This window comes from Ochotona princeps, chromosome 2 (assembly GCF_030435755.1).
Source record: "Ochotona princeps isolate mOchPri1 chromosome 2, mOchPri1.hap1, whole genome shotgun sequence".
In the NCBI taxonomy this organism is placed as follows: domain Eukaryota; kingdom Metazoa; phylum Chordata; class Mammalia; order Lagomorpha; family Ochotonidae; genus Ochotona; species Ochotona princeps.
The window spans coordinates 103962034-103986002 of NC_080833.1; the positions used below are offsets into that span (position 1 = coordinate 103962034).

The 23969-nt window shown below is 46.6% G+C and overlaps 1 protein-coding gene across 1 annotated transcript; it reads right to left on the reverse strand.

Annotated features, from left to right (window-relative positions):
• Positions 1 to 19020: 19020 nt before the first annotated feature.
• TXNIP (thioredoxin interacting protein) lies at positions 19021 to 23074 on the reverse strand. The gene is made up of 8 exons (XM_004581827.4): positions 22524 to 23074; positions 21986 to 22058; positions 21722 to 21869; positions 21507 to 21609; positions 21092 to 21348; positions 20836 to 20992; positions 20569 to 20720; positions 19021 to 20444 (listed from the first exon to the last, which is right to left on the reverse strand). Exons 1-8 carry the CDS (start codon positions 22771 to 22773, stop codon positions 20409 to 20411), a joined length of 1176 nt encoding a protein of 391 aa, XP_004581884.1. The 5' UTR covers positions 22774 to 23074; the 3' UTR covers positions 19021 to 20408.
• Positions 23075 to 23969: the final 895 nt, after the last annotated feature.

The following is a 23969-nucleotide window of genomic DNA, read 5'->3' on the forward strand; positions in this document are numbered from 1 at the left end:
CGGTGAGCGGATTGGTTCCATGCGCTTGACATGCAGTAGCCACGGGTGAGCCTCGTGTCCAGAGTAGGAACTGAGTAAGGAGGCATACACAGACACCTGGTGTGCTATCATGGTAACTCTCAGCATTTCTGAGTCAAAGGATGGGATATAGAACAACCTTTGAGAAATGTTCCAACTGCCCTTAGGCAGCCTGACTGAACATCCTACAGCATGTCGTGAAAGACCAACAATCTGAGGCAAACCCGCGGTACAGAAGGAAAAGAAACCGGGACTCTGCCTAGGGAAAGTACGCTAGAGCTTGATTTGGATGTGTTGTGAGGTGCTAAGATAGAAGCAGCTAAGAAAACAGAGAAGGAAACAGGAATAGAAACAGAACATTCCAGAGAGGTTGAGCAATTTGTCATGATTGATGTGTTTCCTTTTCTAGCGCTCTAAGGTATTGTGTGAATAGAGGCGGGAGGGGCTAACAGATCTAATTGGGGTTTCCCATAATTGTTTTTCAGCCTGTGGTTGTCATTAGGGAGTGATAAACACAACACAAAAATAAAACACGAAAGTTGGATTTTTGCTTTTATTCCTACATACCTATACTTAACCTGGTCAGCTTTACCTGTTTCTGTGTTTGGGGCATGGCCACACACTAAATCCCATTTAGTTCCAGTCTGGGAACTAAAAAGAATGAGAACAAAATGTTCTGGATGAGAGGAAGTTACAGCAGGACTGGAACTACATTCCCACTGCTGCCCCCACGCACATGCAGCTGGGAAAGGAGGGCAAAGGTTGGAATGACCACTTAAGCATCCACTGTACTGCCTCAAAGTCACAGTGTTGGAAAGCTGGAACCATTCTTGGACTTTGCCCCAACTGGCCTCCTGCCCCTTCTGGCAGATGACTTTACTGGATAAAGCCAAAGACACGAGACCCAGCAGCTTTCCCTAAATTCTGGAGCATTGCAGTCAGAAACCAGGATGCTTCCATGAACCTTGATGGGGACTGAAGCCTCAGGTCTGGTGGTCAGGATTGGAAACAACAGGGTTCCCCACCTGAGGGGTTAGGGCTTGGGGCCCTGCTTCCAAACCTCCCAGGGGACTCAGCCTTACACCAGCTCCCTGCCACACCTATTTACATTGAACAACAGATTACTCCCAAATCCACGCCCGGACCAAGCAACTTTGGTGCTATGGCAACAGTCCTGTCCTTTTGTACCCTGGGATCTATTCTTAACTCCTAGTCCCACCTCACTTTGGGCAGGCAGTTTGAGAGTGAGACCTGTCTGTAAACTGGCTCTGGAACTCCAGGGGTTTGAGGGCAACCTCCACGGGGGATCCAGATGTATTATGTGATTTAAACTGGGAATGAAAACAAAATGGAGATTAAGAGATCAAGTAGATAGGACGAGCATCCGGATTTGGTAAGGAAAAGATGGTTCCTTTCTTTAATCCTTTAATTGATTTTTGTTGCTGTTTGAAAGAGAGGAAGAGGGCACAGAAGAGGGCTCAGCACAATAGCTAAATTGGCTAATCCTCACCTTTCAAGCAGTAGGATCCCATATGGGCACCAATTTGTGTCTTGCGCTGAGATCCCATACGGGTGCTGGTTCTAATCCTGGCAGCTCCACTTCCCATCCAGCACCCTGCCTGTGGCCTAGGACAGCCCAAAAATCCTTGGGATTTGGCACCCACATGGGAGACCTGAAGGAGACTCCTGGCTTCTGGCTTTAAATCAGCTCAGCTCCAGCCACTGTGGCCATTTGGGAAGTGAACCAGGAGATGGAACCATTTGGTTCCTCTCCTTCTCTTTCTGAATGTGCCTTTCAAATAAAATGAATAAATCTTAAGAGAGAGAGGAAGAGGGACTGGTATTGTGGCATAGTATGTTAAGCCACCACCTAAACTGCTGGCATCCTGTATGATACCAGACCAAACTGCTCCACTTTCTTTTCTTTCTTTTATTTTTTTTTAAGATGTATTTTTGTTTTTTATTGCAAAGTCAGATATACAGAAAGGAGGAGAGGCAGAGAGGAAGATCTTCCGTCCGATGATTTACTCCCCAAGTGACTGCATCGGTTTGCACCGAGCCCTTGCTCCACTTTTTTTGTGTGTGGGGGGGAGGTGCTTCATATTAAACTTGTAGTTTTATTCAGGTTTGATTTTTAACAAATGTGTCGGGGAAGAGAGCCCACAGGGAAAGGGTGAAACCCATGGGGGCAGCACCTCCCAGATGCCCAACAAAGGGGCAGGTCCCCCCTCCACTTCCTTCCCCCGTTTTAAGGGGCTTGGGGAGAGACCCAGGCAAGGGAGGGGACTGGCCCGTAGTCTGGTGGGGAGGTACTTAGGGTGGGGGGGCACTATGGGAGCAGACCAGACTAGGGCTGAGGAGGGGAAGGGCACTGGGACCATTTGCCAGAATCCACAGCTTTCCTATTCCAGGTTGAATTAAAAAACAAACAAACTAAACCACAAGCAGCACCCACCTCCTCTCCCCCACCAGGGCTGTAGTATGAGGGGAGAGGAGGCAGGCAGCTTCACCAAGGCCACTGCTCACTAGCTCTTGGCCAAGGGAACTAGGTGAAGGGCAGGGGCTCCCCGACAGATTGAAGGGGTGGGGGAAACCAAAAGAAAACATCAAATAAATTGTGTAGGAGTCCAGCCAAGGGCCAGGCCAGGGTGGGGCCAGGGTGGGGGAGGGGCCTCTGCAGGCTGAGGATCGCATCGCTGCTGCCACTGCCGCCACCTGGAGCCAGTTATTTTGCCATGGCCTTGATTGCTACAGCTGCCTCCTCTGTCATGGCTGACAGCACTGTGATCAGGATCTCTTCTCCACAGTCGTACTTCTGCTCATCTCCTGCCCAAGGGCTCCCTGAGGCAGGCGGAGGTCCTCCCGCACCTGCCTGCTGTCCTGACCCTGCTCCACTTTCAATCCACTCCCTGCTAAAGCACCTGGGAGAGCAGTGGATGATGACTCAAGTTCTTTTTTTTTTTCTTTTTAAAGATTTATTTATTTTTATTGCTAAGTCAGATGTACAGAGAGGGGAGACAGAGAGGAAGATCTTCGTTCCGATGATTCACTCCCCAAATGACTGCAACAGTTGGAGCTGAGCTGATCTGAAGCCAGGAGCCTGGAGCTTCTTCCAGATCTCCCATGTGGGTGCAGGGTCCCAAGCCTTTGGGCTGTTTTCAACTGCTTTCCCAGGCCACAAGCAGGGAGCTGGATGGGAAGCAGGGCTGCCAGGATTAGAACCGGTGCCCATATGGGATCCTGACACGTTCAAGGCAAGGACTTTAGCCTCTAAGCCACCACGCAGGGCCCGACTCAAGTTCTTGGGACCATACACCCACATGGAAGACCTGGAAGAAGTTCCTGGTTTCTGGCTTCACCTGCAGCCATTTAGGGAGTGAACCATTAGATGTAAATTTTCTCTCTCTCTGTAACTGTGCCTTTCAAATAAATAAAATAAATCTTTAACCGTGTTTTTTTTATTTTTTATTTTTTTAACCGTGTTTTTTAAAGAGAATAGCTTGTAGGTGTAGGCTTATTAGAAACTAAATTGATGGGCCTAGCACGGTAGTCTAGTGGCTAAAGTCCTTGCCTTGCATGTGCCGGGATCCCATATTGGCGTTCGTTCATATCCTGGCTACTCCACTTTCCATCTAGCTCCCTGCTTGTGGCCAAGGAAAGCAGTTGAGGACGGCCCAAAGTCTTGGGACCCTGCACCACATGGGAGACCTGGAAGAATCTCCTGGCTTCGGATCAGTTCAGCTCCGGCCATTGCAGCCACTTGAGGAGTAAACCAGTGGGTGGAAGATCTTCCTCTCTGTCTCTCCTCCTCTCTGTATATTCGACTTTAAAATAAAAGAAAAGAAACAAAATTGACAAAAAGGCTACCATCTCACTTGGGCACAGCACGTTATTTGGTCTAGCTTCACCACTCCATTGTTATTGTACCTTTGGGAAAATAATGGAAATCAAGATGCGTCAGTTTCCTTATGTATGAAACATGAATTTGGACTAGATGTCCATTAGGAAGCTTTGTAGCTCTTACAGAGTAGGCTAATTTGGATCTATCTACTGAAATCCAGCAGTTTCTGAGAACAAAGGCAGGACACAGCCACTTTGGCTGAACTGATACCATCCACTGGATTTCCCAGTCCTATTTACAGCCCAGGCAGGCTAAAGCTACCTCAGGCGTCTCGCCAGTCGTTTCCAGGAACCTGCTTCTGCCAAATAGCAGGCAGATCAGCAAATGTATCAACTAACAAGAAAGGAGACAACCCTCAAGCCAACTTCAAGGTCACCATGTGCAAGCCAGAGCTCCCATCAGGCAGCCCACCAACAGATGCCTGAGGAAAAGATTAGAACGGCAGGTGCTCTTTCCGCTTTCTTGTGAAGGTACATCAAAAAGTTCTTGGGAGGGCCTGGTGCAGGGGCTCGATTGGCTCATCCTCCCCTTCAAGTGCCAGGACAAACCAGTTTGTGTCCTGGCTGCTCCTTTTCCCTTCCAGCTCCCTGTTTATGGCCTGGGAAAGCAGTGGAGGATGGTCCAAAGCCTTGGGACCCTGCACTCTCATGGGAGACCTGGAAGAAGTTCCTGGTTCCTGGCTTCAGATTGCCTCAGCTCTGGCCGTTGTGGTCAGTTGGGGAATGAACCAGTCTATGGAAGATCTTTCTCTCTCTCTTTCCTCTCTTTAAATCTGTCTTTCCATGGGGGCCTGGCCAGGTTTGGTTGCGATAAAAACAGTACAAAACACCAAATGCCAAGGTGAAATGGCCTGTGCCAATAGGGAATGCAGCACCCAACCAGCACACCTCCCACTGGTTTAGGTGAGGGACGAGTGTGTGATGGGCAGAGCCGGGAAGAGCTGCAATACTCATTGGTTCCAATGGAGGTCGGGGCTCAGAATAGAACCAACCCAGGGATTACAACCACTAGCTGATCGGAGTGATGGACTGTGGCGGGCACTGCACTTACTAATAGTGCATGTAGGAGCCTGGACTGGGAACACCTCAAAGTTTCTTTGGGGATTCCCCTGAGCAAAATGGAGGAATCAAAACATTAACCAAGAAAAGATAGAAGATGGAGTAGATCAATCAACCACCTCAGCTATATGTTTGCAGCGAAAAACTGGACAAGGGGAAACTCTAAGATGGACTATGTCAATCAGTGGACTCTGCACCAGCCTCATCATACCTGGACTGTTGCTGATGATATGTTGGAGCTTCTAATTGATCGAGGTGACGCTCTGCTGGCTCTGCCTTCAAACCTGAGAGGGCCTCCCAAGAGGCCGTTGAACTTGACTGGACAGTGGGATGCTGGACTCTGTATGGTGTGAGCTTTTATTTAGGGAATCCCAACGGAACTTGAGCTGTGGTTATGCATCAAGGTGAAGGAACTCACCATGGGGGAGGGGTTTGGGGTGAAGGGGGGAGAATCCCAGTACCTATGAAATTGTGTCATGTAATACAATGTAATTAATGAATAAATGAATAGAAAAAAAAGAAAAAGGAAAAAAAAATAAATCTGTCTTTCCAATAAAAATAAATAATTCTTTTAAAACAAGTTTTGGGAAATGGAGTTTTAAAATATGTCTCTTCTTGGTGCAAAAATCTTTGAAACATATACCAGGGTTCTTTAAAAAGATCATGAAATGCATATTTTTATGGGGAAAAAGCTATGCTGGGGCTGGCATTGTGGCATAGTGCGTTAAGCCAATGCCTGCAATGCTGACATCCTATGGGCACCAGCTTGTGTCCCCACTGCATTACTTCCAATCCAGCTCCTTTGTAATGTGTCTGGGAAGACAGAAGATGACCCAGAATACTTGGGCCCTTGGCACCCACATGGAAGACCTACATGAAGCTCTTGGCTTCAACCTGGCAGAACCCCAACCACTATGGACATTTGGGGAGTGAACCAGCAAACGGAAGATCTCTCTGTCGCTTCTTCTCTTTCTGTAAATCTGCCTTTCAAATAAGCGAATGAATCTTGAAAAACAAAACACGTGGGTTTCAAGATAAACATCTTTTAATTCTATTTTTCCATGAATTATTTTAAGTACTCCTGTATACCACATCTGGCCAGAAAACAGAAATGGTCTAGACAGGAATAGCTCAGTGAGCTCATTTGGGCAGCTCAGAGAAGATTCGTACTCCATCAACCTTTACCCTATTGAGGCTTACCATTTTCCCAAGGTCATTTGTGACCACAAAACTGAAAATTGGACATTCTAGTTTCTTGGCATTGCCTCAGAAAATGCTTTGGCTAAACTCAGCAGGCCTTTAATTTGCCTCTTTGCATCCCAGAGGGAAGGGAGAGCACTCCTCGTGGCAGCTCCCAGCACAACCCTGCAGCCCTCATGGGAGTCAGTGGGAAGGCACTGATCCAAGCCTTAATTGCAGGACCGGAGGGGCCAAGTGCTATAACCTCGGGAAACTAAGGCATCAAGGAAAGAATACTGGGATTCCTCAGCCCCAATCCTGCTCCACGCAGGGAGAGTTATGTCTCCATGACCTTGGAGTCTGAGACTATTCTCCATTCTCAGAATTCCCCTCCTCCCAGGGTCCTCAACTGTGGGACGTGCATCTCAAAACTTAGACCCCTGTCTCTTCCCAAATGATCCCGATCACGTGATTCTGCCTCTTTTAGAGTATGGTTGGGAAAGCGGGAAAATATCCCAAGTTTGTCTCTACCATTCTTTGTGATACTTAGGGCAGTGCTGGCAGTACAGCAGGGTGGCAGTCAGAACTGTCTTTGATTTACCAAAGAGAAGTGGGGCCAGAGGGTGCAGGTTCCCAGGGAGAATGGTGGCAGCCAGGTTGGACGGGGAAGTAGCCCTGGCACTCATTCTCCTCTTATGTTCTGCAACAGGCAGAGATGCGGGCATTTTGAAGACTTTCCCTCATGTCAGGAGGTCACCAAGTTCATGTGGTTAGCTTGTTTGTCTCAGGCAGAATGATGAGAGAAAGTTAAACAGAAGGCCTAGTGGGCGGAAGGGCGAGTGCTAAGCAGCCGTTCTCTGAGTCCTCTACTTCCTTTCCCCAAGCCAGTTTCCTGGCACCCGGACAATCTTTCCTGCCTAACCTTACTTGGCTGCTCATGGCCCCTCACCTCTCCCTTACTTGGCCTAACTCCTCTTTTGAGTCTTGTTTTCCGCCCTGAGCACAATTCTGACACCTGTCCTGAGAGATCAGGGGTGTCTCCAACTTCTCAGGAGCCAGACTAGGCCAGGCCAGACCTGGAGCTTCAGGACCAATAGCTGGATTTGTCATTCACACTCATTTAGCTACAACAACAACAACAACAACAAAAGCTTATTGGGGCCTGTATTATAGCATAACGAATTAAGCCACTACCTGTGACACCAGAATCCCATAGGAGCACAGGTTTGAGTTCTGGTTTTTCCATTTCCTGTGTGTCCCTGTTACCCCCGTGGGAGGCCTGGATGGGGTTCTGAGCTTCTGGTTTTGGCCAGGTGAGCCCTAGTCATTATGACACTTTGGGGCGTGAATTAATAGTGGTTGAATCTCCTTCTGTGTCTCTCCCTCTCAAAGCAAACAGAGAGATGGAGAGACATGGAATCAAAGCAAACAGAAACAGAGATGGAGAAATATGGGGAACCTGGTTCATTCATCAAATGGCCTCAGTACTCAGATCTGGGCCCAGTCGAAGCCAGAAGCCAGAAACTCCAATCTGGGTCTCTCATGTGATGGAAGGTGCCCACTTACTTGACCCATCTTCTGCTGTCTTCCCATGCACATTAGCAGGAAGCTGGGTGGGAAGCGGAACAGCAGGGAGTCAAAACTGATGCTTGGTCATGGGATATCAGAGTTACAAATAGTACCACAATGCCAACTCATTATCATCTTTCAGATTTTATTTTTTGGCTCTGTCTTTATGCCTTTCTCTCCTCTCTTACCATGTCATGCCTTGTATTCATTGCTGCTTAAATTGGGTTAGTTGGGGGCTGGCACTGAGTTATAGCATGTAAAGCCACCATCTGTGATGATGGCATTCAATATGGGTGCCAGTTTGAGTTCTGACTGCTTCACTTCTGATGCAGTTCCCTACTAAGGTGACTGGGAAAGCAATACAAGCAACAGACCCGTTTTCTGAGCTTGGGCTTTGGAACACAAATGGGAAATGTAGATGAAGCTGCTAGTTGCTGGTTTTGACCTGACTCAGGTCTGGTCCCAGCAGCCATTTGAGGAGTGAACCAGCATATGGAAGATCTCTGTCTCTTACTCTCTCTCTGTAATTCTGCTTTTCAAGTAAATAAATAACTCTTTATACAAATAAATTGAGCTATTCATCAAGTGATGTTATAAGGATCATTTGGCAGGCCCATTGTGATGGCTCAGTGGCTAAAATCTTTGCCTTGCACAGAGTCAGCATCCCATATGGGTGCCAGTTCGTGTTCCGGCAGCTCCATTTCCCATCCAGCTCCCTGCCTGTGGCCTGGGAAAGCAGTTGACGACAGCCCAAAGCCTTGGGACCCTGCACCAGCATGGGAGACCTGGAAGAGACTCCTGGCTTCAGATTAGCTCAGCTTTGGCCATTGCAACCACTTGGGGAGTAAAACAGCAGATTCAAGATTTTTCTCTTTGTATCTTCTCTCTGTATATTTTCCTTTCCAATAAAAATAATCTTTTTTAAAAATCTGCCTTTCAAATAAATAAATAAATAAATAACCCCCCTTCAAAAAAAAGGAGGGCCCAGTCGCTAATGTCCTTGCCTTGCATATGCTGGGATCCTATACGGGTGATGGTTTGTGTCCTGGTTGCTCTACTTCCCATCCAGCTCCCTACTTGTGGACAGCCAAATCCTTGGAACCTTGCATCCGTGTGGAGATCAGGAAGAAACTCCTGGCTTTCGACCGGCTCAGCTCTGGCTGTTGCTGCCACTTGAGGCATGAATCAGTGGATGGAAAATCTTTGCCTCCGTTTCTCCTTCTCTCTGTAAATCTGACTTTCAAACAAGGTTTCTTAAGATTTATTTGTTTTTCGGGCCCAGCGTGGTGGCCTAGTGGCTCAAGTCCTCGCCCTGAACACACTGGGATCCCATATGGGTGCTGGTTCTAATCCCAGAAGCTCCACTTCCCATCTAGCTCCCTGTTTGTGGCCTGGGAAAGCAGTTGGGGACATCCCAAAGCCTTGGGACCCTGTACCCAGTGGGAAACCTGGAGGAAGTTTCTGGTTCCCGGCTTCAGATCGGCGCGCACCGGCCGTTGCGGCTCACCTGGGAAGTGAATCATCGGAAGGAAGATCTTCCTCTCTGTCTTTGCTCCTTTCTGTACATCTGACTTTGTAATAAAAATAAATAAATCTGGGCCCGGCGGCGTGGCCTAGTGGCTAAAGTCCTCACCTTGAATGCCCCGGGATCCCATATGGGCGCCGGTTCTAATCCCGGCAGTTCTACTTCCCATCCAGCTCCCTACCTGTGGCCCGGGAAAGCAGGTGAGGACAGCCCAATGCATTGGGACCCTGTACCCGCATGGGAGACCTGGAAGAGGTTCCAGGTTCCTGGCATCGGATCGGCGCGCACCGGCCCGTTGCGGCTCACTTGGGGAGTGAAACATCGGACGGAAGATCTTCCTCTCTGTCTCTCCTCCTCTGTATATCTGACTTTGTAATAAAAATAAAAATAAAAATCTAAAAAAAAAAAAAGAGAGAGAGATACAAATGAAAACCACATTGAGATACCACCTAACTCCAGTGAGACTGGCCTACTCAACTAAAAAAATAATAATAATAATAAAAAATAAATAAATCTTAAAAAAATATTTATCTGTTTTTCTTGGATTGCATATGCCAGCATCCCATAGGGGTGCCAGTTCACATCCCGGCTGCTCTACTTCCCATCCAGCTCCCTCTCTTGTGGCCTGGTAAATCAGGCCAAAACCAATAGACAGAAATATCTTAGGCAGGGTAAATAAAAATTTGGAGTTTTCATACATAAAATATAAGTGTATCTTTTTAAAGTTCTTTTCTGTTGTTTTTATTCTGTTAAAATATAAGCATTTTTTAAGTTCTTTTCTGTTGTTTTTTTTATTCTGCTAAAATATAAGCATATCAAAAGACATTTCTAGATCCCTGAGCGGTCCGCAGAAACAGAAGAACAGTAAACTTCCTTCGGAACTAGGGAGAAAAGCTTTCTCTGGCCCTTGCCTGCTTCCAACTTTGGGTCCCCACCCTCTTTTGTAAGGACCATCGGGATTGCTCCAGAGACCCCTCATAACAAACAAACATATGAACAAACAAACTAGAATAGATAGACAGAGAACAACTAGGAATGCTTAGAAACAGACAGGAAGCGGCCAGCCGGGATGCACTTATGACTCACTGGGTGGAACACAAAGATCAGTTACTCCTCTCTGGGGTGTTGAGGATTTCTCTGCACACCCCTCCCAAAAAACGTTCACCTAAACTGTTGACATTGGTCCTGTTAAAGTGATAGAGTTAGACTACCCGAAAAACAACCAGGTTTAGCAAAATCATGCTAAAATGCTATAAAATGCTAAATGCTGACATTGGAGTAGACAAGAAACAGCTGAGTGGCAATCTATGGCCATTTTAAGGTATATGGAACATGGTTGAATGTGAGCCAAAATTGAAATGTCTATGAGGAAGTCACAGGTTTCGGTCGAGAACCTGCATTTCCCTAGTAACATTGGTTAATCAATACCACATCAATTAATGCCATAATGTTGTAAATGGTTGTAACTATTATGTTGGGTTTTTTACTTGATTGGGATGATACTCTGCTGGTTCCACCTTCAGACCAGAGATGGTCTCACCAAGAAGCCACTGAACTTACCAGGACAATAAGATGCTGGACTTTATGATTGGTCAAAACCTCCAATGAAAGAATCTCAACTGAATTTGAACTATGGAAATGCAACAGGATGGAGCAATCCGCGGGGCGGGGGAGAGTTTCGGGAGGGACGGGGGGGGGGAATTCCAGTGCATAAAAAAAAAATGTGTCACATAATGCAATGAAATTAATAATAATAAAAAAAAGACATTTCTAGTTTGTGACATGCTACTTTTGAATGTTCTTACAACCCTAGCGAAAATGGTTCACGCTCCTGAATCTTAAGAAAAAATTCTGGAGAAGCCCTGCTTAGAGTACAGGTGGCAACTCAAGAGAAGCCCACACACCAGAATGGAGTCATGCGGGGTAGAGGACCAAAGCAGTGAGTGTCCTGCAGTGCAAGCAGTGGGAACTGCCTCACCAGGGCCTACCTGACTCCTCCAGCTCCAGCTGGTTGACGTTAGCGAAGAATGCAGCTCCGTGTTGCCAAATACACTCATTTTGAAAGAAAATCCAGGGAAATCAATTACTGTAAATTAGATTTTACATGTTTATAACCAACTGATTTTTCTAAAGGGAGGAGCTGTTAGCATTTCTGGATGTCTGCAAGCTGACGCCTACAAGCCCTGGTTTAGACTTCCGTCCAGCTGTACTTTCGTTCATCCACGTCAGCTAAAATCAAGATCCAGAAAGAGGAAAAGGAACCACATTGTGATTTCTCCCTTCTCCAATTCCATCTCCCCTCCCACTTTGTTTTAACCTGGGAGCACATACATCAGGGATCCCCTTCAATGACAGAGCAGGTAGCTTTTGTCAGAAAACATGCTGAGGCACAAGAAAAAATAAAGGGAGGGGAGGAGGTAGTTTTTGGTTATGTTGCGGAGTGTGAGAGAGATCACAGTGGATCCAAATAAAGAATCCTTGTAGGATGTTACAAAGATTCTTTATTGCCAAGTTTGGTGACAACAGCTCCGGGTACACTGCAGAAACAGATGTACAGAGCCGCCAAAGTTTTTAAGTTCTCATCCTCCAATCAGATTGAGAGCCATGAAGTACAAAGCTTGCTTGTGCAGGAGGCAGGAAAGGAGTTACCAGAGCCCAAAGTTTTCCTGTAGTTAATTAACCTAATCTAGTACAATAGGAGGCAGGAAGGGTCAGGTGCTTCTATCTCCAGAGTCTTTTCCGTGCTGTCAATTGTCCTGAGTGGTGCGGAAGGGGTGGGTGCATGCCAGGCGCCTCTGAAACTGGTTTCACGCCTCCAATTAACTTGAATAGCGCCAGAAGAGGTAGGAAGGATGCAGTGTGGAAACTCTGGTCCACTGTCAACCTGTGAAGCGGGTGCTAGCCATCAACCGCTGCATCCCATTACAGTTACAGAAGACAGTATTAGAGAAGGCCAAAGGGAGATGGAGCTTCAAACTGACCTAGAGGGACGAGGAGATGGAAGCACCTGGGAGTTTGGAAAAGAAAGCAATATTTCCATCAAACTGGAAGGTAAGGTAAGCAGGAAAGTACAGTGAAATGCATGTGAACGAGGGACCAATGTATCACTGAGCCTGGACAGGTGAAGGAAGTAGTCGGAATTAGACATGTGAGACAGAGAGGGAGGGCTCTTTAATCACAGAACTATACAAGGGAAACACAGTTCTCATGCCCCTGGTGCCTCATCCCACCTCAGCGACTGAAATCCTTCCTCTCTTCATCTGTCCTGGAGGCTAAATATAAATGAGCTGGACACTTAGCCAGACATTTCCAAGAACTTGTTTACTGACCATTTTGGTGGACGTGGAGAGGTCTGGTCAGCAGCTCCATCATCCAACAAGGACAGAGTGGACCTCAGGACAGCAGGCACGTGGAATTCATGATACTGTCCTCGTGTTCTGCTCAACTTCCATCTTCTACCATCATTCCGTTGCCTGGAGATGACCAATCAGTTGGTGGCCAGAAAAATCCTGGTTTTTGGAGTCTTTCCGTTCTTTCCTTCTTGTGTAACAGGCTCAGCCAAGAGGAGGGAAGGGTCGAGCCAAAGGGGAGTTCAGGAGAAGACAAGAATAACAAAAACAGGCTGACTTGGGCCTCACAGGTGGATTTACCACCACTGGCCTTTGTGGTTCTCAGTCTAGTTCACCTTGAGGGAAAATATCAAATAAGATGCGAAGCTTGGAATAAGGACATTTTGTAGTGTAACATTGCAAATGCAGCGTTCTCTGTTCCTTAGTTTACCATGCCCAATGGAAGCTTTACCCTGAAGTTATAAAGTTTGGTTAATTTTCAACAGGTGCTCATCCAAACACCTTGGAAAGCACTTTGGGAATGTGAAAGAGAAGACCCTAGTTCCCCCAGATCCACACCATGAGATGTTGAGAGAGAGTCTAGAGGGCCCGTTCTGTTCTGGGAAGAGAGGAGAGTCTAGCAGTGAGCTGCTTTCCCATTTCCACATTAACTACAGGCTGAGTCAGCTCCTACACAATGATCTCTTCCCAAGATTGTTTTGTTTCTCTAACACAGGAAGGAAATCAAGAGGAACAAAGGGAGAATGCCCTGAACTGTGATAAACTATGAGAAACAGAGAGAAAACTATGGTTAGGATATGCCTGGAAGTTCTTTAAGGTGGTGACGATGAATATGTCTTTCCATTTTAATTAATTAATTCATTTTTTAAAAAGATTTGTTTATTTTTACTGCAAAGTCAGATATACAGAGATGAGGAGAGACAGAGAGGAAGATATTCCATCCGTTGATTCATTCACTCCCCAAGCGGCCGCAGAGGTTGGAGCTGTGCCAATCCAAAGACAGGAGCCAGGAGCTTCTTCAGGTCTCTCACGTGGGTGCAGGGTCCCAAGGCTTTGGGCTGTTCTCAACTGCTTTCCCAGGCCACAAGCAGGGAGCTGGATGGGAAATGGAGCTGCCGGGACTAGAACTGGCACCCATATGGGACCCTGGCACATTCAAGGTGAGGACTTTAGCCGCTAGGCCACGCCGCCGGGCCTCCATGTTAGTTTAAAAAAAAGTTATTGATGTATTTGGGAGAGAGCGAGCGAGATATATTGTTCACAACAGCTGGTGCAGTCCCCAAACACATGCAGTGGCTGGATTGTGGCTAAAGCCAGGAGCTTAATCCTAGTCTCTCATATGGATGGCAGGGACCCAAGTCTTTGAACATCATCCCTGTCTCCCAGGGTGCACATTAGCAGGTAGTTGGGATCAGGAGTGGAGTCAGGACTCAGTCACTCTGCTGAGGGAATGCAAGTGTACAAACCACATGCCCACCCCTCCTTCTCTTCTGCTATAGTTACCAGGCACTTAGTTGCAACAGAGAGAGAGACGGAGACAGAGATCTTCCATCTCCTGATTTGCTTCCTGATTCGCAAAAGCCTGAGTCAAAGCAAGGAAATTCCCCTAAGTCCCCACACAAGGCAGTCATTTACTGCCTCCCAAGGACATTGGAAGAAAGCTGGATTGGAAGCTGAGGTGAAGGCACTACTAGATCCTGGGTTCTCTGACAGGGGATGTGAGCATGTCTATCGGTGGCTTAACCTGCTGTACCACACGTGCCTATGTGTGTTTTAATCCTCACAGTCTTCTTGGGTAGGTACTACTCCTATTATTCCCTAGTTTATAAATAAACTGTTGACACAGAGACACTAAGCAAGTTTCTTGGGGCCTGTGCAATAGCACAACTAGCTAATCCCCACCCTCAAGTGCTGACATGCCATATGGGAGCCTGCTTGTGTCCCAGCTGTTCCACACTTCCCATCTAGCCCATGCTTATGTCCTGGGAAAGCATCAGAGGAGGGCCCAGTTCCACGGAACCCTACACCCATGTGGATACCTGGAAGAGGCTTCTGGCTCATGACTTCTGGCTTCAGACAGGCTCAGCTCTGCCTATTGTGGCCCCTTAGGAAGTGAACCAGCAGATGGAAGATCTTTCTCTGTTTCTCTGTAAATATTCCTTTCCAATACAAATAAATACTAAAAAAAAAAAAAAAAAAAGTTTCCCAGGCCTGGTGCGATAGCCTAGTGGCTAAAGCCCTACTTTGTATGCAACAAAATCCCATATGGGTGCTGCTTTACATCCCAGCTGCTCCACTTTCCTTCTAGCTCCCTGTGTGTGGCCTGGGAGAGCAGCTGAGGATGGCCCAAAGTCTTGAGATCTGCATCCATATGGGAGATCTGGAAGAAGCTCCAGGCTCCTGGCTTCAGCTCAGCTCAGCTCTGGCCGTTGTGGCCACTTGGGGAGTGAACCAGCAGATGGAAAATCTTTTATTTGTCTTTCCTTCTCTCTGTAAATTTGCCTTTCCGATAAAAATAAATAAATCTTTTTTTTTTTTTTAAAGATTTATTTTATTTTTATTACAAAGTCAGATATACTGAGAGGAGGAGAGACAGAGAGGAAGTGGAGCTGCCGGGACCAGAACCACCGGCCATATGGGATCAAGGCGAGGACCCTAGCCACTAGGCCACGCTGCCGAGCCCAAAAATAAATAAATCTTAAAAAAAAAATTTCCCAAAGTCACAGAGTTATTTAAGTAGTAGAAGCAGGTCTTGAATTTAGATGGTTTAGCTTCAGGTCCACGTGCTGAACCATTACACTTTCCTTGTTCTCCTTAATAGAACAAGAAAATGAATTTCTGAAAATTTTCCAGGTTCTATACTTACCTATTGGGTCAGGACCTGCAAACTCTGGATGAGTAGCCACCTCTAAAACAGTTTTTCAACTTAGGAAATGGAAGTGGATGTGAGGTTAGTACAGAGTAGGAACAAAAGCGCCCACTAGGGTGCCTGGGTCAGGTGACTTTAGGGTCAGTAAAATATTCTCTTTTTCCACTTCCCATCCAGCTCCCTGCTTGTGGCCTGGGAAAGCAGTCGAGGATGGCCCAAGGTTTTGGGACCCTGCACCCATGTGGGAGACCCGGAAGAGGTTCCAGGTTCCCGGCTTCGGATCGGCGCGCACCGGCCGTTGTGGCTCACTTAGGGAGTGAATCATTGGAAGGAAAATCTTGCTCTCTGTCTCTCTTCCTCTATGTATATCTGACTTTGTAATAAAAATAAATAAATAAATCTTTTAAAAAAACACCCACATATGAAAAGAACTCAGGGAAGGATCTGTTGAAAGATCTGTCTGTTGAAAGAATTAGCAAAAAATGGGGGCTGACACTGTGGCATGGCATGTAAAGCCCTGCCTGTGGTGTCAGCATCCCATATGGGCACCAGTGTGAGTCCTGGCTGTTCCACTTCCAATCCAGATCCCTGCTAATGCATCTGGGAAAGCAGTGGAAAATGGCCCAAGTGATTTGGCCCCTGCACCCATGGAAGACCTGGAAGAAGTTACAGATTTCTTGGCTTTGGACCAGCACAGCTCTGGCCTTTGCTGTTATTTGTAGGAACAAACCAACAGATGAAAGATCTGTATCTTCTGTCACTGTAACTCTTTTTGTTTAAAGATTTATTTTATTTTTATTGAATAGTCAGATATACAGAGAGGAAGATCCTCCATCCTATGATTCACTGCCCAAGTGACCACAAAGGCCAGAGTTGTGCCAATCCAAAGCCAGGAGCTAGGAACTTCTTCAGGTCTCCCATGTGGGTGCAGGGTCCCAAGGCTTTGGGTCATCTTTCACTGCTTTCCCAGGCCACAAACAGGGAGCTGGATGGGAAGTGGAGCTGCCGGGACTAGAACTGGCACCCATATGGTATCCTGGCGCATTAAAGGTGAGGACTTTAGCCGCTAGGCCACGCCGCCGAGCCCTCTCTCTGTAACTTTTTTTTTTTTTTTTGAAAGAATTTATTTTATTGGAAATGTGGATCAAACTTACAGAGAGGAGAGACACAGAGATCTTCCATCCACTGGTTAACTCCCCAAGTGGCGGCAATGGCTGGAGCTAAACCAATCTGAAGCCAGGAGCCAGGAGTTTCTTCCAGGTCTCCCACATGGGTACAGGGTCCTAAGGCTTTGGACCAGCCTCCACTGTTTACCCAGTTCATCAACAAGGAGCTGGATGGGAAGTGAAGCAGCTGGAACCTAAACCTGTACCCATTTGGGATCCTAGCACTTGCCAAGGGGAGGATTAGCTAATTGAGCCATTGTGTGTGTAATCCGGTCTTTAAAGAATTAGGCAAAGATCACTTCTGCTCTGCACTCTATATTCTTAAGCTCCCGTGTGATTGTTTTTTTTTGCTAACCATGCGCCTGCTCAGATCCTCTCTCTATACCCGCCATCCCAGTGCCTCACCCCAGGGAAAGTCTTTTTTTCAGTCTGTTCAGATATATGGGTAGCCCAGTCCCAAGTTTGGAATTGTCTGCCTTTTTCGTGTTAATTCATTTTCTTTAGTTGTGTTTCTGCCTTTTCTCAGATGGTCCTGAACCAGACTGGAACCTCATGAAAAAGTGATACCCAGAACTTGATCTCGTCTAATGGCTATGTATCTATGTAGGGTGCAGCTCGTTAACAATTAAAAGGCATATCGAGAAGAGTGTGAGAAAAGAAGAGCCAGAATCTCCACCCACTCAAGTGGGGACAGAGCTGGCCCAGGACCCAGGGAAGTGCTCTTGAGCTAAGTGTATGCAGAAACTGTCCTGGGGCCAAACAAGGGCCAAAGGAAGCAGTGTGGGGCCTCGCCTGCTCTAACACAGGGATGGGTTTCCTGCAGAGGAACAGCTCTGGCTGCTGCTTCCTTCCTCAGATTGTGCTGCATAGCCACTGCTCACACGAACCTATTCTCTCTCTCTCTCTTTTTTTTTAATAAGAAACTATTCTTAAAAATTCAGTACATCGGTGACGGTAGTAATATTTCAGTGAAGTAGCCATAAGTGTTTAGCAGCTACTGTATTGGAAAGAACAGACACAGAACATTTCTACTATCATAGACGTTCCAGTGGACAGGCCTGGATTAAGGGGTTAGGTTGTTAGGAGATGCGTGTGCCCTGGTCCTGTGTTCTGCAAGTTGCTAAAGAGGCCCTGGGTGTATGCTGCCTGTCCTCTCCCTATCATTCCCTTTTCATATCATGTACCAGTGGCCAGACTGCGTACACAAACAACTGTGCTCTTGCCTTTCATGGTCTCTCCATCCCTTTGTCCAGCCCTCTAGCCTGCTCCTGTCCTTGCTCTGCCCTTCTACTCCCTGGAAAACAAGCTGCAGAAAAAAAAACCCACCAAAACTTTTCCATCAACTTTCACCTAATTTCCTGTTCACAATTTCCAAAGGGAGTTATTGAACAGGTGAGAAAGGGGTGAAGCATTTGAGAGTCACCATAGGAACAAGGTGAGCAAATGGTAATGAAAAAATAAAGGCCAGGAGATGATAGCAAGAATTTTGGAGTGTGACAAACAAATAACAAAAATGAAGATTCAGTAGAAAAAAAACTAACTCCACTTTGTGCTTCAATTCACGTGAATTATATGTATAGAACTTGTAGGAGTCTAGTACTTGGAATTAGTATGTGGAAATCCATAAAAAAAAAAATGCAACATCCAAGAATGGCCAGGACTACACCTGTCTGCAAAAATTTCAAAGAGCCAGAAATCACAAAATATTGTACCTTGACCTCTGCCATCTCAGAATTCACTTTTTTCCTTAGAAGTAAAATTAGATGCAGAATCATGGATTCAGCCTATTGTGATTACCCCAAAAGGAAGAAATAGGAACAGTCAAGACATATCCTGAGAGTGGGATTGAATATTTAGGAAATATGTGCTCAGTTATGCTGTGAGCTTGGACAGACTGTGCTATAACCCGCATATGGAAAAAAAATCTGTGTATCTGTTTCCCAAGATTTTAATATTTAACTTTAAGTAAGCTCTTGGAAGTCTTGAATAGCTCCTTCTGTCAGGACCTAGACCAGGAAGAAATCCCACCATGGAATCAAGCTTTAAAAAATAAACTTCAAACCTTTGCTTCCAAGTCTCATAAACTTGTTTCACTGTCTTCTAAGAATTCATGAGCTCCCAGAATAAAGGGACTAATGATTAACTACGAAGATGGAAAACTAGCTTAGCTCACCAGCATGTCCCACTATGCTTCCTTAGTGAACTGGGAGGACCAGACCAGTTCAATGTTCTTCCCTTCCACACTCCCAGCTCCCATCTATCAGTCACCAGGGCATGTTCTCTCAAAATGGCTTTCAGGAAACAGGGAGGTAGGGGAAACTTGCTTTAGATAACCTCCTTTCTAAGAACTATTCCAATGTTGGTTCAGGAACAAGAAAACACAACTTCTTTTGCCATTAAAAAACTTTATTTTTTACAAACAGTACCCCCACCTGGGGTGAAAATATATCTGGATAAGTACAAAATATAGATTTCTTTATCATACAAAAAGATACACAATTAAAATACAAAAACACAAAGTGAAATCACCTTCTGCTCCCACCCTTTCTGGCTGTACTTTTCAGAAAGGGTAGAGCTCAGTGCTCTAACACAGGACAGTGAACAAAGTGCTATGGCTGGTGCTGACTGACCCAGTGCTAGGGGCTGCAACGAGACAGGGCGAACCTCATCGCCTTACACCGGGGAGGAAGGGGATCCAGAGGACTTTAGTGAAGAATTGCCCGCTAGTTCCTCAGGCCAGTGTCTGGGGGATCCCATCACAGTGTTGGGGTATGTGGATGGAGTTCCTCCTCAGCTATCGAGAAGTCATAGCGGATCACGGACAAAGCTTTATAAAATAGCAACCTTTCATATGAGTGTCGGAATTATGAAATTCTGTACATTGTGGCAAAGTCTCAAAGGTGAAACTTTTTTTGGGGGGGGTGTATGTGTGACCTTGTGCTTACCCCTAGATACATAGATCAGTTGTAGCTTAATTTGCAATAGGGAGAGAAAAAAAAACAAAAAAATCTGAAAGAACTAAAGTGCTAAGTTATCTCCTTAGAATGAATTCCAAGAAGTCACATGAAAAGAAAAACACATTCTCCTAAATGAAAAAACTTCCATAGGAGTCACAGTGCAATAGGCTCTAAAAATGGCTTTCAAGACCTTTGGTGGAGCATAGTTACTACTGCTTTAAGCCAGGTTGAAGTACATTCTAAGCAAAGAAAAACAGTAGCTTCTTTCAATTCATAGGGATGTTCTCTGAAGTTCAAACCAAATCAGCCTGGCAGGGTTTTTCTTTCCCATTAAAGCACAAAAGGAAACACTGATTTTTTCTTAAAGAACCTCCTCTTTCCAAAATGTTGGCCGTTAGTCTTCATTTTCCCACGTTGCTAAATTGGCTCCATTTTACATGGCACATTCAGTTCAAGGTCTGATGTTGTCATAACAAACCACTGTCCCCTCCAACATCACCTTGGGAAGACCATGCCAGAAGGTCGTTTGCATCCCTGACTCAGGAATACCTCAGAAAACAGGGTGGGCCTGAATTGTTCTGAACCGTTTTACACCCCACCCAGCAAACACTCTCGCATCACGTTGTGCCAGCGGAGGATGGGTCCAGATCTTTAAGGTCCACAAGACTGCCAGCTGATCACCTCCCACAAGAGGAGGTCCGAGGCTGGGAAGGACCCAGGCCCCACTGCAGAGACTGCTTGGTGAGTCTCAGAAAGTGAGTCCAAGAAGAGAGGCAGAAAAAAAACAAGTGGTACAACTGTTTTTCTCCCCCATGTTCACTGCACATTATTGTTGAGGACGCAGGGATCCACCTGAGAAGGAAAACAAGAGACCATTTTAGTCTGAATTAGCACTGAAAGACAAACCTTACAATCCTCCCAAGTCACCTTCCTACAGAGGGCTCAGGACAAATGAACAGTAAAAATGACTTCTCACCTCTGTGTAAGTGGGTGGTGGCACAAACTTGAACTCAGAGGGATACATAAAAATAGGGCTGTCTGGAGGACCATCCACATCATCTAGCAGAGGAGTGGTGGGACTCTCCAGACGATGATCTTCAGGAATGACATCCATATAGCAAGGAGGTGCTGGAAAGAGAGAAAACAGCGTTCAGAAGCCTGACCAAAAACAACACCGGGTCCCAGGCATTTTCCAAACCCAAGCAGGACAGGGGAGGAAGAAAAGACTCATAGTGTGGCTCACCTTCTAGGGTTTCTGGGATGTTTAAATCTATCCAACTCATCTCAGAGCTAGTTCGGCTGGCCATGCTGGATGTCCGGCTACTCAGACCTGATCTGCTACCGATCACCAGTGGTAAGTCAAGGATGACTTTTTTGGAGCCAGGGACGCTAACATAGATCTAGATAGGAAGAGAGCAAGCTCATTAGACAAGAGATCTTGAGAAAACATGACTGTTGTCACAGATGAACGCTTCCTCATTTAGAGCCACCCTACTCACCAGTAAGGAATATTCAACTCGAAGGATGTTGCAACCCAGGATGGAAGGTCTGATCTTCTGTACCCGAAGGCTCTTGCCACGCCATGATGCACAAGACCCTGAGATAATATGATTGCCTCTGACTGATGACAACTTCTCCGTTAGCACTTTCGTCTGGCCGTTGGCAAGGTAAGTATGTCGGGCTACAATGGCCGCTTTGGGGACCACAATGCGGGAACATGTATTCTCAAAATCAGCATGGATGGAAATGTCATCACCTAGTGGTAAGAAAATGACAATGCTATTAACTGATGCTCACTACCATTAATGACATTTCCTCTGTCCTATTCCACATCCTTACACCCAAACCCATGCTTCTGTTGTTTTTCTACCCACTCTAAGTACTAGTTTTTTTTTTTTTTTTTTTTTTTTTTACCTTCACAGAATCCTTTTCTGTCAATTCTGGCAGAGACAGACACTCGCCCATCAGGAATGAACATGCAGGAAACTTTCTTCTCCTTTTTAGCAGACACAGGTGCCTGTGGAGGAGAGGAGGGGAAAAGATGTTTTGAGATGCCATAACATCATGCGTGAGATCATGATATATCATTCCTGGGACCCAGGAGAACTGACTCTTAAAAAGAGCCTCACCATTAAATCGGGGGTATTGACATCCACCAAATCCATCACTTCAAAGCGCTTCTTGATCTCTTGAGTTGGCTGGCTGGGGCGGTCGAGGAAAGCCTTCACCCAGTAGTCCACACAACCATATTTGCCTTTGAAGGATGTTCCCAGAGGTCTGTGTCAAGAAAAAGTAAACAATCATTACTTAAAAGCTCTCCAAGAACAGTTACGGAATCAAGAGGGGAGGGAAGAGTTTAGAAGAGTCCAAAGATGAAGTTAGCAAATACCTACCCTTGTGGAAGCTCGAAGCCAAACTTGTACTCGTACTTGTTTCCAGGTCTCATAATCACCATCTCATTCTCACCTGGAGAGAGAGAACAGTCACCATTAGGTTTTCCGTTGCACTTTCAATACCCTATATGATAAGAGATGTTGGGGCAGCATGTAAGGGCATCTTAGGACTCCCAGTCTCATCTCTTACATACTTCAATGAGAAATTCTGATGCATTTTGTTGCAAAGCCTAGCAGTACAGTGACTGACCTAGGACAGTTTTGCTACTCACATCTCCCAAAAAATATTATGACACATGCACACAGAAACCTTAAAACATCTACTGGCCCCATCACCTTTACAACACACCCCCCCCCCAAAAAAAACTGTAGAGATTGCCCTGCTTTTGGAGACTGGGGGGGTATCTGCAAATTAAGACTGAAAGTAAACGTAATTCAAATCAAGCAGAACACCTTAAAGCATTCAGTATCAGATCCACTTACTCAATTCTCTGCTACAGCCCGCTTTCACCCTCCAGCATGGAACTGTGCCACTCACCTGTGGGCTGCTCTTCCAAGAGAAGGGTGTCTTCATACCGCAGGTAGTCCAGCGTCTGCTTGCACTGCTGGGAGCCCTGCATCCACAGGACTTTGGCGACCCCACAGGCCAGGATCCTGACGGCTTTAACCCGAGTAACTTCACACACCTCCACAATCACCCGGCCGGCCACCTTCTCCCCACTGCCGTACACTTTTTCAGGGTCGGTGAAGACCACCTCAAAAGACTTGATCTTCTTGAACATCACCATGATGGGGCAGAGTAGAGCTCAAAAGTCAAACACAAAGCCAAAGCCCCAAACGCAAGTGTTCTTTGTGGTAAATTACTTCACTCTTCCTAAGGAACGAGTGTGTTCTTAAGCAGGTTGCGTTTAAAAAAACCAAACTAGACTCAAGAAACAAACCAATCTCGACCACTACGCTTCAAAGTGTCCCAAATTACTTAAGCGGCTACAGAATTTCAAGAAAATAAGCCGTCTCCTTAGCTCGCCGTAACAGCTGTAGAAGCGCTCTCGCTGAGACGGCTAACGCAACCGACCGGGCAGAGAGCAGAAAACGCTTTGCGCCGGGAGCCGGAAGCTGCTCTATATAGTAGCAGGGCCATGCGAGCGCTGCGCTGGAGGCTCGTGCTGTCCTCGTGCACAGCTCTCCCATTGGCTGCCTGCGCCTTGTTTACCAGGAGTCTGACCAATCCGAGTGCTCACAGCGGCGCGTGGACACGGTGTGCTCTGGCTGGGAAAAAGGTTGTTGTGCACGGCGGCGGCACGGGGAGGGGCGGGGCGCGCGGGGGGCGTCGGAGGGGTTTCTCTCGGCGGCTTGGCAGGAGGGTCGCCAGTGCCCCCCGAGCCCTGTCAGGGCGGAGAGGGTCGGTGTGCGTCGGAGGGGCTTCTCCGGGCGGCCTGGCTGGAGGGTCGTCAGTGCCTCCCCCCGCCAACCCTGTCAGGGCGAGCGAGCATCGGTGGGCGGGTGTGGCTGCTTTTTGGTTGGCAGCGGCGTTTTGAGGTAAAAGGAAAATGTGCTTAGGAGGGAATTTCATGGCGGGCTTTAGCCAGTGTAATTAACTTAGAGGCGAATGTTTATTCTTGGCTCTTAAGTCAGTCTGTGAAAAATAATCCCATCGCTCCAAAAATACTTCAGAATTGGGACAGAGGGCAGGGAGTACTGGCGTTCGGGACCCCCCTTCCTCCTCGCCCATCTTGAATAAAATACCAAACCCTGCCTCTGAAGGAAAGTCACTCCTTTCAGCCCCTGTTCAAGTCTGTTTGGGAGTCAGTCGGGACGGATGTGACTTCCCCCAGCGCTCCCCTACCCATCGGGGCTATGGGACAGTGTGAGGGGCTCTTCCTCGCCACCTGTCCCCACCATTCTGTTCTCTGTGTTCTCTGGAACGGAAGCAGTAAGGGTGTGAACACATCCTGTGGCTTATCCCCTGATCTCTTCCGTTTCT

What these genes read in the sequence shown, in the direction of transcription:
- TXNIP (XM_004581827.4), bottom strand. Translation starts at nt 22,773, where the DNA reads ATGGTGATGTTCAAGAAGATCAAGTCTTTTGAGGTGGTCTTCACCGAC. An exon ending in CAGAAAAGGATTCTGTGAAG is followed by an intron (nt 21,349 to 21,506) that starts GTAAAAAAAAAA and finishes TCTTACCACTAG; the next exon opens with GTGATGACATTTCCATCCAT. An exon ending in CACCACCCACTTACACAGAG is followed by an intron (nt 20,445 to 20,568) that starts GTGAGAAGTCAT and finishes TTTCCTTCTCAG; the next exon opens with GTGGATCCCTGCGTCCTCAA.